This window comes from Pseudophryne corroboree, chromosome 7 (genome assembly GCF_028390025.1).
Source record: "Pseudophryne corroboree isolate aPseCor3 chromosome 7, aPseCor3.hap2, whole genome shotgun sequence".
Lineage (NCBI taxonomy): Eukaryota > Metazoa > Chordata > Amphibia > Anura > Myobatrachidae > Pseudophryne > Pseudophryne corroboree.
Window position 1 is genome coordinate 344,237,813 of NC_086450.1, and position 19,059 is coordinate 344,256,871.

Consider the following 19,059-nt stretch of genomic DNA (forward strand, 5'->3'; position numbering starts at 1 on the left):
TGTTCCGTGTCCAGAATCATGCCTAAGAAAGATAGCCGAGTTGTTGGAACCAACTGTGACTTTGGTAGATTCAGAATCCAGCCATGTTGCTGCAGCACTCTCAGTGAGAGTGCCACGCTTTTCAGCAACTGATCTCTCGATCTCGCCTTTATCAGGAGATCGTCCAAGTAATTAGTACGGGATAATTGTGACTCCCTGCCGGCGCAGGAGCACCATCATTTCCGCCATTACCTTGGTGAAAATCCTCGGGGCCGTGGAAAGCCTAAACGGCAACGTCTGAAACTGGTAATGACAGTCCTGTACAGCGAAACTCAGGTATGCCTGATGAGGGGGATATATGGGGACATGAAGGTATGCGTCCATTATGTCCAGCGACACCAAAAATCCCCCCCCCCTCCAGGCTGGAGATAACTGCCCGGAGCGATTCCATCTTGAATTTGAACTTTTTCAAGTATAGGTTTAGGGATTTTAAAGTTAAAAATAAGAATTTACTTACCGATAATTCTATTTCTCGTAGTCCGTAGTGGATGCTGGGGACTCCGTAAGGACCATGGGAATAGCGGCTCCGCATGAGACTGGGCACAAAAGTAAAGCTTTAGAACTACCTGGTGTGCACTGGCTCCTCCCCCTATGACCCTCCTCCAAGCCTCAGTTAGGATACTATGCCCGGACGAGCGTACACAATAAGGAAGGATTTTGAATCCCGGGTAAGACTCATACCAGCCACACCAATCACACCATATAACTTGTGATCTAAACCCAGTTAACAGCATGATAACAGAGGAGCCTCTAGAAAAGATGGCTCACTACAGCAATAACCCGATTTTTTTGGTAACAATAACTATGTACCAGTATTGCAGACAATCCGCACTTGGGATGGGCGCCCAGCATCCACTACGGACTACGAGAAATAGAATTATCGGTAAGTAAATTCTTATTTTCTCTGACGTCCTAGTGGATGCTGGGGACTCCGAAAGGACCATGGGGATTATACCAAAGCTCCCAAACGGGCGGGAGAGTGCGGATGACTCTGCAGCACCAAATGAGAGAACTCCAGGTCCTCCTCAGCCAGGGTATCAAATTTGTAGAATTTTACAAACGTATTTGCTCCTGACCAAGTAGCTGCTCGGCAAAGTTGTAAAGCCGAGACCCCTCGGGCAGCCGCCCAAGATGAGCCCATCTTCCTTGTGGAATGGGCTTTTACAGATTTTGTCTGTGGCAGGCCTGCCACAGAATGTGCAAGCTGAATTGTACTACAAATCCAACGAGCAATAGTCTGCTTAGAAGCAGGAGCACCCAGCTTGTTGGGTGCATACAGAATAAACAACGAGTCAGATTTTCTGACTCCAGCCGTCCTGGAAACCTATATTTCCAGGGCCCTGACAACGTCTAGCAACTTGGAGTCCTCCAAGTCCCTAGTAGCCGCAGGCACCACAATAGGTTGATTCAGGTGAAACGCTGAAAACCACCTTAGGGAGAAACTGAGGACAAGTCCTCAATTCCGCCCTGTCCGAATGGAAAATCAGATGAGGGCTTTTACAGGATAAAGCCGCCAATTCTGACACGCACCTGGCCCAGGCCAGGGCCAACAGCATGACCACTTTCCATGTGAGATATTTTAACTCCACATATTTAAGTGGTTCAAACCAATGTGACTTTTGGAAACCAAAAACTACATTTTAGATCCCAAGGTGCCACTGGAGGCACAAAAGGAGGCTGTATATACAGTACCCCTTTCACAAACGTCTGAACTTCAGGGACTGAAGCTAGTTCTTTTTGGAAGAAAATTGACAGGGCCGAAATTTTAACCTTAATGGACCCCCATATCAGGCCCATAGACACTCCTGTTTGCAGGAAATGTAGGAATCGACCTAGTTGAAAATTCCTCCGTCGGGGCCTTACTGGCCTCACACCACGCAACATATTTTCGCCAAATGCGGTGATAATGTTTTGCGGTTATATCTTTCCTGGCTTTGATCAGGATAGGAATGACTTCATCCGGAATGCCTTTCTCCTTCAGGATCCGGCGTTCAACCGCCATGCCGTCAAACGCAGTCGCGGTAAGTCTTGGAACAGACAGGGTCCTTGCTGGAGCAGGTCCCTTCTTAGAGGTAGAGGCCACGGATCCTCCGTGAGCATCTCTTGAAGTTCCGGTTACCAAGTCCTTCTTGGCCAATCCGGAGCCCGAATATAGTGCTTACTCCTCTCCATCTTATAATTCTCAGTACCTTGGGTATGAGAGGCAGAGGAGGGAACACATACACTGACTGGTACACCCACTGTGTTACCAGAGCGTCTACAGCTATTGCCGGAGGGTCCCTTGACCCGGCGCAATACTTGTCGAGTTTTATAAACATGTGGAAGACTTCTGGGTGAAGTCCCCACTTGCTGACAGTACTATCACATGATTTTCCGCCCAGCGAAGAATCCTTGCAGCTTCTGCCATTGCCCTCCTGCTTCTTGTGTCACCCTGTCTGTTTACGTGGGTGACTGCCGTGATGTTGTCCGAATGGATCAACTCCGGGTGACCTTGAAGCAGAGGTCTTGCTGAGCTTAGAGCATTGTAAATGGCCCTTAGCTTCAGGATATTTATGTGAAGTGATGTCTCCAGGCTTGACCATAAGCTCTGGAAATTCCTTCCCTGTGTGACTGCTCCCCAGCCTCGCAGGCTGGCATCCGTGGTCACCAGGACCCAGTCCTGAATGTCGAATCTGCGGCCCTCTAGAAGATGAGCACTCTGCAACCACCACAGGAGAGACACCCTTGTGCTTGGTGACAGGGTTATCCGCTGATGCATCTGAAGATGCGACCCGGACCATTTGTCCAGCAGGTCCCACTGGAAAGTTCTTGCGTGGAATCTGCCGAATGGGATTGCTTCGTAGGAAGCCACCATTTTTCCCAGAACCCTTTCATTGATGTACTGAGACTTGGCTCGGTTATAGGAGGTTCCCGACTAGCTCGGATAACTCCCTGACTTTCTCCTCCGGGAGAAACACCTTTTTCTGGACTGTGTCCAGGATCATCCCTAGGAACAGACGACGAGTCATCGGAATCAGCTGCGATTTTGGAATATTGAGAATCCAATCGTGCTGCCGCCACACTACCTGAGATAGTGCTACACCGACCTCCAACTGTTCCCTGGATCTTACCCTTATCAGGGAATCGTCCAAGTAAGGGATAACTAAAATTCCCTTCCTTCGAAGGAGTATCATCATTTCGGCCATTACCTTGGTAAAGACCCGGGGTGCCGTGGACCATCCATACGGCAGCGTCTGAAACTGATAGTGACAGTTCTGTACCATAAACCTGAGGTACCCTTGGTGAGAAGGGTAAATTGGGACATGAAGGTAAGCATCCTTGATGTCCCGAGACATCATGTAGTCCCCTTCTTCCAGGTTCGCAATCACTGCTCTGAGTGACTCAATCTTGAATTTGAACCTCCGTATGTAAGTGTTCAAGATTTTAGATTTAGAATCGGTCTCACCGAGCCGTCCGGCTTCGGTACCACAACAGTGTGGAATAATACCCCGTTCCCTGTTGCAGGAGGGGTACCTTGATTATCACCTGCTGGGAATACAGCTTGTGAATGGCTTCCAAAACTGCCTCCCTGTCAGAAGGAGAAATCGGTAAAGCCGACTTTAGGAAACGGCGAGGGGGAGACGTCTCGAATTCCAATTTGTACCCCTGAGATATCACCTGAAGGATCCAGGGGTCTACTTGCGAGTGAGCCCACTGCGCGCTGAAATTCATTGAGACGGGCCCCCACCGTGCCTGAATTCTGCTTGTAAAGCCCCAGCGTCATACTGAGGGCTTGGCAGAGGCGGGAGAGGGCTTCTGTTCCTGGGAACTGGCTGATTTCTGCAGCCTTTTTCCTCTCCCTCTGTCACGGGGCAGAAATGAGGAACCTTTTGCCCGCTAGCCCACGAAAAGACTGCGCCTGATAATACGGCGTCTTCTTATGTTGAGAGGCGACCTGGGGTACAAACGTAGATTTCCCAGCTGTTGCCGTGGCCACCAGGTCTGAAAGACCGACCCCAAATAACTCCTCCCCTTAATAAGGCAGTACTTCCAAATGCCGTTTGGAATCCGCATCACCTGACCACTGTCGTGTCCATAACCCTCTACTGGCAGAAATGGACAACGCACTTAGACTTGATGCCAGTCGGCAAATATTCCGCTGTGCATCACGCATATATAGAAATGCATCTTTTAAATGCTCTATAGGCAATAATATACTGTCCCTATCTAGGGTATCAATATTTTCAGTCAGGGAATCCGACCACGCCAACCCAGCACTGCACATCCAGGCTGAGGCGATTGCTGGTCGCAGTATAACACCAGTATGTGTGTAAATACATTTTAGGATACCCTCCTGCTTTATATCAGCAGGATCCTTAAGGGCGGCCATCTCAGGAGAGGGTAGAGCCCTTGTTCTTACAAGCGTGTGAGCGCTTTATCCACCCTAGGGGGTGTTTCCCAACGCACCCTAACCTCTGGCGGGAAAGGATATAATGCCAATAACATTTTAGAAATTATCAGTTGTTATCGGGGGAAACCCACGCATCATCACACATCTCATTTAATTTCTCAGATTCAGGAAAACTACAGGTAGTTTTTCCTCACCGAACATAATACCCCTTTTTGGTGGTACCCGTATTATCAGAAATGTGTAAAACATTTTTCATTGCCTCAATCATGTAACGTGTGGCCCTACTGGAAGTCACATTTGTCTCTTCACCGTCGACACTGGAGTCAGTATCCGTGTCGGCGTCTATATCTGCCATCTGAGGTAACGGGCGCTTTAGAGCCCCTGACGGCCTATGAGACGTCTGGACAGGCACAAGCCGAGTAGCCGGCTGTCTCATGTCAACCACTGTCTTTTATACAGAGCTGACACTGTCACGTAATTCCTTCCAACAGTTCATCCACTCAGGTGTCGACCCCCTAGGGGGTGACATCACTATTACAGGCAACCTGCTCCGTCTCCACATCATTTTTCTCCTCATACATGTCGACACAAACGTACCGACACACAGCACACACACAGGGAATGCTCTGATAGAGGAAAGGACCCCACTAGCCCTTTGGGGAGACAGAGGGAGAGTTTGCCAGCACACACCAGATCGCTATATATATATATATACAGGGATAACCTTATATAAGTGTTTTTCCCCTTATAGCTGCTGTATTTTTAATACTGCGCGTAATTAGTGCCCCCCTCTCTTTTTTAACCCTTTCTGTAGTGTAGTGACTGCAGGGGAGAGCCAGGGAGCTTCCCTCCAACGGAGCTGTGAGGGAAAATGGCGCCAGTGTGCTGAGGAGATAAGGCCGCCGAGAAGGGGGCGGAGCCTATCTCCCGTTTTTCTGTGTATTCTGGCAGGGGTTAAATTCATCCATATAGCCCAGGAGCTATATTGATGCATTTTTTGCCATCCAAGGTGTTATTATTGCATCTCAGGGCGCCCCCCCCCCCAGCGCCCTGCACCCTCAGTGACCGGAGTGTGAAGTGTGCTGAGAGCAATGGCGCACAGCTGCAGTGCTGTGCGCTACCTTGTTGAAGACAGGACGTCTTCTGCCGCCGATTTTCCGGACCTCTTCTGTCTTCTGGCTCTGTAAGGGGGCCGGCGGCGCGGCTCTGGGACCTATCCATGGCTGGGCCTGTGATCGGTCCCTCTGGAGCTAATGTCCAGTAGCCTAAGAAGCCCAATCCACTCTGCACGCAGGTGAGTTCGCTTCTTCTCCCCTTAGTCCCTCGATGCAGTGAGCCTGTTGCCAGCAGGTCTCACTGAACATAAAAAACCTAAAACTAAACTTTTCACTAAGCAGCTCAGGAGAGCCACCTAGTGTGCACCCTTCTCGTTCGGGCACAAAAATCTAACTGAGGCTTGGAGGAGGGTCATAGGGGGAGGAGCCAGTGCACACCAGGTAGTTCTAAAGCTTTACTTTTGTGCCCAGTCTCCTGCGGAGCCGCTATTCCCATGGTCCTTACGGAGTCCCCAGCATCCACTAGGACGTCAGAGAAATGGGTCTGACCGAGCCATCCGGTTTCGGGACCACAAATAGGGTTGAATAGTACCCCTTCCCCTGTTGAACTAGGGGAACCTCGACAACCACTTGTTGTTGACACAGTTTTTGAATTGCAGCTAAAACTATCTTCCTCTCTGAAGCTGGTAGAGCCGATTTGAAAAACCGGCGAGGAGGCACGTCTTCGAATTCCAGCTTGTAATCCTGGGATACAATTTCCCTTGCCCAAGGATCCACGTTTGACTGAACCCAGACCTGGCTGAAGAGTCGAAGACGTGCCCCCACCGGCGCAGACTCCCTCAGTGGAGCCCCAGCGTCATACGGTGGATTTAGTAGAAGCCGGGGAGGACTTCTGCTCCTGAGAACTAGCCGTAGCAGGCAGTTTTTTCCCTCTTCCCTTACCTCTGGCGAGGAAGGAAGAGCCCCGACCTCTTCTGGACTTATGCGACCAAAAGGACTGCATCTGATATTGCGGCGTTTTCTTTTGCTGTGGGGAAACATAAGGTAAAAAAGTAGATTTACCCGCGGTAGCTGTGGAAACCAGGTCCGCGAGACCTTCCCCAAACAAATCCTCACCTTTGTAAGGTAAACTTCCATATGCTTCTTTGAGTCGGCATCACCCGTCCATTGGCGGGTCCACAGAGCTCGCCTAGCAGAAATCGCCATGGCGTTGGCTCTCAAACCTAGCAGGCCAACGTCTCTCTGAGCGTCTCTCATATATAAGACTGCGTCTTTAATGTGACCTAAGGTCAATAAAATGGTATCTCTATCCAGGGTATCAATGTCAGCTGACAAAGTATCCGTCCAAGCCGCAACAGCGCTACAATCCCAAGCCTACGCTATTGCCGGTCTGAGCAAGGCCCCCGTATGTGTATAAATAGATTTTAAGGTAGTTTCCTGTCTGCGATCAGCAGGATCCTTGAGGGCTGCCGTGTCTGGAGACGGTAGTGCCACCTTTTTGGACAAGCGCGTTAACGCCTTGTCCACCGTGGGTGAGGATTCCCACCGTAACCTGTCCTGCGCAGGGAAAGGATACGCCATAAGAAATCTTTTGGGAATCTGCAGTTTGTCTGGAGTTTCCCAAGCCTTTTCAAATAACGCATTCAGCTCATGAGATGGGGGAAAGGTTACCTCAGGATTCTTTTCCTTAAACATGTGTACCCTCTTGTCAGGGACAGAGGGGTCATCTGTGATATGTAAAACATCCTTTATTGCAATAATCATATAATGAATACTTTTGGCCACCCTTGGGTGTAACCTCGCATCATCGTAGTCGACACTGGAGTCAGAATCCGTGTCGGTATCAGTGTCTGCTACTTGGGACAGGGGACGTTTCTGAGACCCTAAAGGGCCCTGTGACAGCCAAATCCATGGATTGACTCCCTGGTCTATCCCTGGACTCTGCTTTGTCCAACCTCTGATGTAATCAAGACACATTTGCATTTAAAACATTCAGCATATCCAGCCAATCAGGTGTCTGCGTTACAGACGGAGACACCACAATCATCTGCTCCACCTCCTCCTTAGATGAGCCTTCCGCTTCAGACATGCCGACACACGCGTACCAACACCCCCACAAACTCAGGGATATATCTATATGGAGACAGTTCCCCAATTAGGCCCTTTGGAGAGACAGAGAGAGAGTATGCCAGCACACACCCAGCGCCAACTGACACTGGAAACAAAATTCCCAGACAAAATAGCGCTTTTATATAAATATACACTCACTGCACCAATTAAAAGTGCCCCCCCGCCTCTTTTTTGCCCTCTGTCACCGTGTTCAGCAGGGGAGAGTCCGGGGAGCCAGCTTCTTTGCAGTGTGCTGTGGAGAAAATGGCACTGGTTAGTGCTGGAGGATCAAGCGCCGCCCCCGCAGCGGCGGGCTTCGGTCCCGCTCAAATTTACTATACTGGCTGGGGATTATATAATATACTGCCTCCGCAGCCTATATATCTATGAGCCAGTCCCTAGAGGTTTATTATTGCTGCCCAGGGCGCCCCCCCCTGCGCCCTGCACCCTTCAGTGCCCGCTGTGTGTGTTGTGTGTGGGAGCAATGGCGCGCAGCGTTACCTCAGAGAAGATCTGAAGTCTTCTGCCGCCTTTGAAGTCTTCTTTCTTCTTATACTCACCCAGCTTCTATCTTCCGGTTCTGTGAGGACGGCGGCGCGGCTCCGGGACAAATGGCGAGGGTGAGACCTGCGTTCCAACCCTCTGGAGCTAATGGTGTCCAGTAGCCTAAGACGCAGAGCCTATCATTTAAGTAGGTCTGCTTCTCTCCCCTCAGTCCCACGATGCAGGGAGCCTGTTGCCAGCAGTGCTCCCTGAAAATAAAAAACCTAACAAAATTCTTTTTCAGCGAAAATCAGGAGAGCTCCCCTGTAGTGCACCCAGTCTCCTCTGGGCACAGGATCTAACTGAGGTCTGGAGGAGGGGCATAGAAGGATGAGCCAGTGCACACCCATCTAAAGTTCTTTATAGTGCCCATGTCTCCTGCGGAGCCCGTCTATACCCCATGGTCCTTACGGAGTCCCCAGCATCCTCTAGGGCGTAAGAGAAAATAAATAAATAGTATCACAAAAATCTTAGACGCGAGAATTGCTTACTTCCTTTTCCTTGTGGTACCGTAATGTAAGCAGCTTTGAATTTGGTACAAGCAGTTTCTCCACAAAAGATGAAGGCAGTTTTGTATTAATCTGTTCAACAATCTGAAAGACAAAAAAAGAAAAAACACTACTACAGTACGTTCGGTATTAAAGTTAAGAAATTTGTCATCTTTCTTTATAAAAGACCAATTATGCTGTCAAGTGCTTCGCAAAGAAATTATTATAATGGAGAGAAAAAAAGAAACCGAAACATATCTTGGTAAAAATGTCCCAGATCATCTAAATATTAAACATACAGGGTTACTATAAAAGAAATAGACACTTTGGTTTCTATAAAACATTGAAAGTATTCTGCATATAGTCAACATACTTACATGGATATATTATTTTTTTCTCTCCACTTCCTGCAAGTGTAAGCGAGCTGAAGCAACCCATCGCAGCAGCTGTTGCGACTGTTGAGGGCATCCTCCGGTGTGTTTGTAACTAACTGGGTTATCGTATTGATATCTGCCATGTGGCAAAAGTCTCACACATAGAACATTTGTAACTTAGTCATAGAAACTTAGACATATAATACATATCCATGTCAGTATGTTGACTATATGCAGAATACTTTCAATGTTTTATAGAAACCAAAGTGTCTATTTCTTTTGCAGGAAGTGGAGAGAAAAAAAATAATATTTTACTTACCGGTAAATCTATTTCTCGTAGTCCGTAGTGGATGCTGGGGACTCCGTAAGGACCATGGGGAATAGACGGGCTCCGCAGGAGACAGGGCACTTTAAGAAAGAATTTGGATACTGGTGTGCACTGGCTCCTCCCTCTATGTCCCTCCTCCAGACCTCAGTTAGAGAAACTGTGCCCGGAAGAGCTGACAGTACAAGGAAAGGATTTTGGAAATCCAGGGCAAGACTCATACCAGCCACACCAATAACACCGTATAACTTGTGATAAACTTACCCAGTTAACAGTATGAACAACAATAGAGCATCAGATCAACCCTGATGCAACTATAACATAACCCTTATGTAAGCAATAACTATATACAAGCATTGCAGAAAAAGTCTGCACTTAGGACGGGCGCCCAGCATCCACTACGGACTACGAGAAATAGATTTACCGGTAAGTAAAATCTTATTTTCTCTAACGTCCTAGTGGATGCTGGGGACTCCGTAAGGACCATGGGGATTATACCAAAGCTCCCTAACGGGCAGGAGAGTGCGGATGACTCTGCAGCACCGAATGAGCAAACACAAGGTCCTCCTCAGCCAGGGTATCAAACTTGTAGAACTTTGCCAAAGTGTTTGAACCCGACCAAGTAGCTGCTCGGCAAAGCTGCAATGCCGAGACCCCTCGGGCAGCCGCCCAAGAAGAGCCCACCTTCCTTGTGGAATGGGCTTTTACTGATTTTGGCAGCGGCAATCCAGCCGCAGAATGAGCCTGCTGAATCGTGTTACAGATCCAGCGAGCAATAGTTTGCTTTGAAGCAGGAGCACCCAGCTTCTTGGGTGCATACAGGTTAAACAGTGACTCAGTTTTCCTGACTCTAGCCGTTCTGGCTACATAAACCTTCAAAGCCCTGACCACATCTAGTAACTCGGAATCCTCCAAGACACGAGTAGCCACAGGCACCACAATAGGTTGGTTCATATGAAAAGATGACACCACTTTTGGCAGAGATTGCGGACGGGTCCGCAATTCCGCCCTGTCCATATGGAAAACCAGATAGGGGCTTTTATGTGACAAAGCCGCTAATTCTGACACACGCCTAGCTGAAGCCAAGGTTAATAGCATGACCACCTTCCACGTGAGAAATTTTAACTCCACGGTTTTAAGTGGCTCAAACCAGTGTGACTTCAGGAAACTCAACACCACGTTAAGATCCGAAGGTGCCACTGGAGGCACAAAAGGGGGCTGAATATGCAGCACTCCCTTTACAAACGTCTGAACTTCAGGAAGAGAAGCCAGTTCTTTTTGAAAGAAAATGGATAGGGCCGAAATCTGGACCTTAATGGAACCCAATTTTAGGCCCAAAGTCACTCCCGACTGTAGGAAGTGAAGGAAACGGCCCAGCTGGAATTCCTCCGTAGGGGCATTCCTGGCCTCACACCAAGCAACATATTTTCGCCATATACGGTGATAATGTTTAGCCGTCACGTCCTTCCTAGCCTTTATCAGCGTAGGAATAACCTCATCCGGAATGCCTTTTTCTGCTAGGATCCGGCGTTCAACCTCCATGCCGTCAAACGCAGCCGCGGTAAGTCTTGGAACAGACAGGGCCCCTGTTGCAACAAGTCCTGTCTTAGAGGCAGAGGCCATGGGTCCTCTGTGAGCATTTCTTGCAGCTCTGGATACCAAGTCCTTCTTGGCCAATCCGGAACAATGAGTATTGTTCTCACTCCTCTTCTTCCTATGATTCTCAGCACCTTGGGTATGAGAGGAAGAGGAGGAAATACATAGACCGACTGTAACACCCACGGTGTCACTAGTGCGTCTACAGCTATCGCCTGAGGGTCTCTTGACCTGGCGCAATACCTCTGTAGCTTTTTGTTGAGGCGGGATGCCATGTCTACTTGTGGCAGTTCCCACCGACTTGCAATCTGCGTTTAGACTTCTTGATGAATTCCCCACTCTACCGGGTGGAGGTCGTGCCTGCTGAGGAAGTCTGCTTCCCAGTTGTCCACTCCCGGAATGAACACTATTGACAGTACGCTTACGTGTTTCTCTGCCCAGCGAAGAATTCTGGTGGCTTCCGCCATCGCCACCCTGCTCCTTGTGCCGCCTTGGCGGTTTACATGAGCCACTGCGGTGATGTTGTCTGACTGAATCAGCATCGGTCGGTCGCGAAGCAGGGTTTCCGCTTGACGTAGGGCGTTGTATATTGCCCTTAGTTCCAGGATGTTGATGTGAAGGCAAGTCTCCTGACTTGACCACAAACCTTGGAAATTTCTTCCCTGTGTGACTACTCCCCACCCTCGGAGGCTTGCGTCCGTGGTCACCAGGACCCAGTCCTGAAAGCCGAATCTGCGGCCCTCGAGAAGGTGAGCACTCTGCAACCACCACAGGAGAGACATCCTGGCCCTGGGGGATAGGGTGATCAGCCGATGCATTTGTAGATGTGATCCGGACCACTTGTCCAACAGATCCCATTGAAAGGTCCTCGCATGGAACCTGCCGAAGGGAATGGCCTCGTATGATGCCACCATCTTTCCCAGGACTCGTGTGCAGTGATGCACAGACACCTGTTTTGGTTTTAATAGGTCTCTGACCAGTGTCATGAGCTCCTGAGCCTTCTCCATCGGGAGATAAACCCTCTTCTGGTCTGTGTCCAGAATCATGCCCAGGAAGGGCAGACGAGTCGTAGGAATCAACTGCGACTTTGGAATATTTAGAATCCAGCCGTGCTGTTGTAACACTTCCCGAGAGCGTGCTACGCTGATCAGCAACTGCTCTCTGGACCTCGCCTTTATGAGGAGATCATCCAAGTATGGGATAATTGTGACTCCTTGCCGTCGCAGGAGCACCATCATTTCCGCCATTACCTTGGTAAATATTCTCGGTGCAGTGGAGAGACCAAACGGCAACGTCTGGAATTGGTAATGACAATCCTGTACCACAAATTTGAGGTACTCCCGATGAGGTGGATAAATGGGGACATGAAGGTAAGCATCCTTTATGCCCAGAGACACCATAAAATCCCCCTCCTCCAGGCTTGCGTTGACCGCTCTGAGCGATTCCATCTTGAACTTGAACCTTTTCAGGTATATGTTCAGGGATTTTAAATTCAATATGGGTCTGACCGAACCGTCCGGTTTCGGTACCACAAACATGGTCGAATAGTAACCCCTTCCCTGTTGAAGGAGGGGAACCTTTACCACCACCTGCTGAAGATACAATTTGTGATTGCAGCTAACACTATTTCCCTCTCTAAGGGGAAAGCAGGCAGGGCCGATTTGAGGTAACGGTGAGGGGGCATCTCTTCGAATTCCAGCTTGTATCCCTGAGACACAATCTCTATAGCCCAGGGATCCACCTGGGAGTGAACCCACTTGTGGCTGAAATTTTGGAGACGCGCCCCCACCAGGCCTGTGGAGCCCCAGCGTCATGCGGTGGATTTAGTGGAAACCGGGGAGGACTTCTGTTCCTGGGAACTAGCTGTATTGTGCAGCTTCTTTCCTCTACCCCTGCCTCTGGCAAGAAAGGACGCACCTCGGACTTTCTTGCCTTTTTGTGATCGAAAGGACTGCATTTGGTAATACGGTGCTTTCTTAGGTTGTGAGGGAACATATGGCAAAAAATTTGGACTTTCCAGCCGTAGCTGTGGAGACCAGGTCCGAGAGACCGTCCCCAAACAATTCCTCACCCTTGTAAGGTAAAACCTCCTTGTGCCTTTTTGAGTCGGCATCGCCTGTCCATTGCCGAGTCCACAGGACCCTTCTGGCAGAAATCGACATTGCATTTATTTTAGAGCCCAGTAGGCTAATGTCTCTTTGAGCATCTCTCATATATAGGACAGCGTCTTTTATATGCCCTAGGGTTAGTAATATGGTATCCTTATCCAAGGTATCAAGTTCCTCAGATAAGGTATCTGTCCATGCTGCTACAGCACTACACATCCAGGCCGACGCAATCGCCGGCCTTAGTAAGGTACCTGAATGTGTATAAATGGACTTCAGGATACCCTCCTGCTTTCTATCCGCAGCATCTTTTAGGGTGGCCGTATCCTGTGACGGCAGGGCTACCCTCTTGGATAAGCGTGTTAAAGCTTTGTCTACCCTAGGGGAGGATTCCCAGCGTAAGCTATCCGTTGGCGGGAAGGGATACGCCATAAGCATCCGTTTGGAAATCTGCAGTTTTCTATCTGGAGATTCCCAAGCCTTTTCACATAACTCATTTAACTCATGTGAAGGGGGAAAGGTCACCTCTTGCCTTTTTTCCCCATACATATAAACCCTCTTGTCAGGGACTGGGGTTTCCTCTGTGATGTGCAACACATCTTTCATTGCTATAATCATGTAACGGATGGCTTTAGCCATTTTAGGCTGTAACTTTGCATCATCGCCATCGACACTGGAGTCAGAATCCGTGTCGATATCTGTGTCAACAATTTGGGAAAGTGGGCGCTTCTGAGACCCTGACGGCCTCTGCGACATAGGATCAGGCATGGGCTGAGACCCCGGCTGTCCCAAGGCTTCAGCTTTATCCAACCTTTTATGCAAGGAAGTAACATTATCATTTAAAACCTTCCACATATCCATCCAATCGGGTGTCGGCGCCGTCGGCGGCGACCCCACATTCATTTGTTCCCGCTCTGTTTCCACATAGCCTTCCTCGTCAAACATGCCGACACAAGTGTAACGACACACCACACACACAGGGGATGCTCTATTTGAAGACAGTTCCCCCACAAGGCCCTTTGGAGAGACGGAGAGAGAGTATGCCAGCACACACCCCAGCGCTATATGTCCCAGGAGTCACACAGTAACTTAGTGTTAACCCAGTAGCTGCTGTATATACTGTTTTTGCGGCAAATTTATGTGCCCCCCCTCTCTTTTTACCCTCTTCTACCGTGATTCTGCAGGGGAGAGCCTGGGGAGCTTCCTCTCAGCGGAGCTGTGTAGAGAAAATGGCGCTGGTGAGTGCTGAGGAAGAAGCCCTGCCCCCTCAGCCGCGGGCTTCTGTCCCGCGTTTGTGTAAAAATATGGCGGGGGCCCATGCATATATACAGTGCCCAACTGTATATATGCCCACTTTTGCCAAGAGGTCTCTAATTGCTGCCCAGGACGCCCCCCCCTGCGCCCTGCACCCTACAGTGACCGGAGTATGTGGGTTTAGTGTGGGAGCAATGGCGCACAGCTGCAGTGCTGTGCGCTACCTCATATGAAGACTGGAGTCTTCTGCCGCCGATTTTGAAGTCTTCCTGCTTCTGTCACCGGCTTCAGTCTTCCGGCTCTGCGAGGGGGACGGCGGTGCGGCTCCGGGATCGGACGACAAAGGGTGAGATCCTGTGTACGATCCCTCTGGAGCTAATGGTGTCCAGTAGCCTAAGAAGGAGGACCTAGCTTCAGTGAGTAGGGCTGCTTCCCTCCCCTCAGTCCCACGCTGCAGAGAGTCTGTTGCCAGCAGATCTCTCTGAAAATAAAAAAAACTAACAAAATACTTTCTTTTTAGCAAGCTTAGGAGAGCTCACTAAGTAGCACCCAGCTCGTCCGGGCACAGATTCAAACTGAGGTCTGGAGGAGGGACATAGAGGGAGGAGCCAGAGCACACCAGTATCCAAATTCTTTCTTAAAGTGCCCTGTCTCCTGCGGAGCCAGTCTATTCCCCATGGTCCTTACGGAGTCCCCAGCATCCACTAGGACGTTAGAGAAAAAGATTTTACGACTGCAGCTGTTCGCGACATCAGCATCGCGTAAGCTGCCGATGGATCATGTTAGCAAAATGGCTGCTGCGCCAGTAGAGAAGGCTTTTTGTGTGCTAGAATTAGCACAAAATAAACTGTTACTGTTGTGCAGCGGCATTTCAGAACACGATATGGGAAACCTCCACCTACAAGGCAGTTCATCCAAGACTGGAGCAAGAATTTACAAACAATGGTTGCTTATCCAAAGGAAAAATTTCTGGGAGGTCACCTGTATTAGAGGAACACGTAGTTCGTGTCCGTGAGATCTACATGTGCAGCCCTAAGAAGTTGACAACACATGCAAGTTTAGAATTACAGATTCCACAACAGACTAAGGAAAATGCAGAAACTTTAACAAAGGTTTCTGTATACGCTACAGTTACTGCAAAGTTTAAGCAACTTGTACGTCATTCTTTGTGTTTGGAACAAATTGGATTATCATATTGATATCTGTTGCATGACAAAACGCTCACACGTAGAAAATTTGTAAATAAGTAATCGAAACTTAGACATATACGTGTAAGTATTTCGACTGTATCAAGAACACTGATTTAAAGGAAATGTTGAAAGTATCTATATCTTTTATAGTAACCATGTATATCTGAATGAAGGGCAATAGCTTAGCTGTGCATGTAAGCAAGTCTGTGCAGCTCTCCTGCAATATTCTACAGCCAACTGTCCTGTAGCAATTGTTTTGAAACCAAAAGGCATAAATATGGTACTCCACAACCTCCAGCCCTCATAAAAGATTCCTCTGAACCTATCTGGAAGACAAGGTTACACTGAGAACTGTGGCTGGAATAGGCATTTCTGGAAAACTAAAACTTGTTTGGTGGAGGGGTGTAAAGGGGGTGGAAATTGGGCTTTGGCAGTTTTAAACTGCTGTTTTGTGTATAGATTAGAATTAAATATGCAGACCAGAATGCTCACATACAGTATGTAAACACAGTGAAATTGTGTGGTAACGCAGTACTCAACCATGTGGAGCCAAGGAATCTATATAACTATGCAATCATCCTGGCCACCAACTGTTTAGTTGCCAGCCATGTTCTCCTGTGAATCATAAAAGTGTCTACTTGTCTTCTATGAAGGAGCTATCAATATAAATTTTGTATTAACCAAACCCCATCATTTATGAAGAGTTACCACTTCCCAAAGTGAAATCCTAGCCCAGACCTCGTAAAGAGGGGATTTATAATGGACCTCCAAATGGGACAAAACCTTGGTATGCAGGGACAGACTAGATGCAGGGAGTTTTGTTTTTTTTTTAACTCAAGATAGGTTGAAGTCCATTATTTGTAAAATGCCAAGCTTTTATTTATTTATTTTTGGAACTTAAACATTCACAACAGATAAGAGAACAGACTGACTGGCCCACTGAAGGACTAGTCTCTAAGAAGAGGTATTGAGAAGAAATGCCTGGTTGGAGGTCCTAAAGAGGATTAATACATAGCGTTCTTTCCATATGGCTCCTGACTCCCCTACCTGAAGAGGACGAGACCAAAAACAGACGATGTAGCTGACGTCACAGACATGTCTTTGTCTGCAGGCTTGGTAGCCCAGCCCAAACTGCTTACCACTTTGAAGGGGCTCCTCTGAAGGTGGTACTCTCATTCCTCTTAAAATACAGAAGACTAAACTCTCATCTTCTGATACATCATCCATAACTGCATAACCCAAAATTTCTATTGCTTCTTTCGCATAATCAACCATGGGCAACAACTCTGCACTGGGACATCTCGATTGTAAAACTTCCACAAACTGCTCAGTCCACATCACCACAGTTTACCTAAGCAGCTGCTAAAACTAGCCAATGTGGCTGTGACAAAGACCACTACCAAAGTGTGCATTCAACAAGGGTGGGTTCTCCAGATGGGATATGTGAGCCAAAAGTGTATCTGATCTTGAAAACACCATTTAGGTCTGCTACACCATGCCTCCACCCAAAATGACATCAAGTGTATTGGAATGAAAGTGGACAGCGTACTTAAATTTTCCTTTTTATCTAGGAAAGCATGGACTATCATTTCAACAAATTCTGAAAATTGAGGGAATGTCAAATTGCTAGAACTAGTTCTCTACAACCTGTCTGCTGGAAGAGTTTTCCTGTAAAAAGTTTTCAGTCTGCATTATCTTACACCATCATAGATCATTCCAAATCAGAGTCCTCTGGAAAAGTAGAACAAATGAGAACCCCGGATGTTTTAGGCATCTACTGTGTGACAAATTTTTGTAGAGAATCCACACCAAAGGAGGCAAAACTTTCCTGCTGGGAAGTGACCCAGGGAAGCTCAGAGACTACTGGTTGAAGGTCTGAGGACCACTGAGATAAGGTCCCTGATAAGGAGGGATGACTACCAAAGATCAGAGTTTAATTGAAGGAGGAATTTATTGTCTTTCCTTCAGAAGATGGACTGACATGTTTTGTCAGTTCCAAGATTAAGTGCAACTATGACTTGATCAGGCTAGTTCCTCCATTTTGAATAAATCTCAAATGCACACAGACCTAGGCCCTCAGTCTCACAAGCTGCACAAGATATATCTGGGTGTAAAAATCCACTGAGGTATATAAGCATGACATATGGAACATGTGTAGTACAAGTGTACTACAGTACTGATTTTTCCCCATAATCTATAAAATCTAGGAAATCCCTTAATTGGACATATAAGGAAAGAATCCATATAGAACACAATCAAGTAAAAGAGTGGACTAAGATCCCCAGACATCTACTGACAATAGCTTAGAACAGTGATTCTCAAACTCGGTCCTCAGGAGCCCACACAGTTCACGTTTTGCAGGTTATCTGGAATGTGCACAGGTGTATTCATTATTCATTGACATTTTAAAACATCCAGAAGTGGAGCTAATTATTTCACTTGTGATTATAAGAGGAAACATGGAAAACATGAACTGTTTGGGGTCATAAGGACAGAGTCTCAGAAATATTTTAAAAAGATCCTTCAGCAATGAAAAGTAGTAAGAAACTACAGTCCAGACACCTTTCTAGGCAGAAAAAGTACCCTGACAGAGAGAAAATAAAGTACAATGTTCAGCTGAATAAAAAAAATAGGATTTTAATTACCGGTAAATCCTTTTCTCATACTCCATAAGGGATATTGGGGAGACTTAGTACAATAGGGGTATAGACGGTGTCCAAAGGAGCCAGTGCACTTTACATTTCTTCACTGGCTCTTCCCCTCTATGCACCCTCCCACAGGCAGTTATAGGTTAAAAAAAAAAAAAACGTGCACGACAGAGAAAGGACATATGAGAGAAGGAACATAATGAGTGGTGAGATTTATACACCAGCACACCACTAACATACAGCAACGGCTGGTACCAACAGCAACAGCTGAACAGGTAACCATATAAAAGAGAACCTGCAGAAAAGTAAATGCACTGAGGCGGGAGCCCAATATCCCTTATGGACTACGAGAAAAGGATTTACCGGTAGGCAATTAAAATCCTATTTTCTCTAGCATCTATAAGGGATATTGGGGAGACTTCGTACGATGGGGATGTCCCAAAGCTTCCAGACCGGGCGGGAATGTGCGGAGACTGTTGCAGCACTGCCTGCCCAAACTAGGTATCCTCTTTGGCCAGGGTATCAAACTTGTAGAACTTCACAAAGGTGTTCTTCCCTGACCAGGTAGCAGCTCGGCATAGTTGCAAGGCCAAAACACCACGGGCAGCCGCCCAGGAAGAGCCCACTGATCTTGTAGAGTGGGCTATCAGAGACTTAGGAACAGGTAAGCCTGCCGACACATAGGCCTGTTGGATAGTAAGCCTAAGCCAACGAGCAATGGACTGCTTCGAAGGACAACCCTTTTTCTGCACATCATAAAGCACGAACAAGGAATCAGTCTTTCTGATCCGAGCCGTTTGCTTGACCTAGATCTTCAAGGTTCGCACAGCATCTAATGCCTCCGGAGGAGATGAAGTGCCAAAACTGGACGGAACCACAATAGGTTGATTCAAGTGGAACGCAGAGACTACCTTCAGCAAGAACTGTTGTTGAGTCTGGTGCT

The 19,059-nt window shown here is 47.8% G+C and overlaps 1 protein-coding gene across 2 annotated transcripts in view; it reads right to left on the bottom strand.

Annotated features, from left to right (window-relative positions):
• The window catches only part of SMG1 (SMG1 nonsense mediated mRNA decay associated PI3K related kinase), a 408,649-nt gene that overhangs the window by 262,979 nt on the left and 126,611 nt on the right, over window positions 1-19,059 (bottom strand). For both annotated transcript variants that reach the window (XM_063934392.1, XM_063934391.1), the window contains exon 12: window positions 8,628-8,729. In XM_063934392.1, the coding sequence (XP_063790462.1) occupies window positions 8,628-8,729 (102 nt within the window). The remainder of the gene's footprint in view (window positions 1-8,627; window positions 8,730-19,059) is intronic.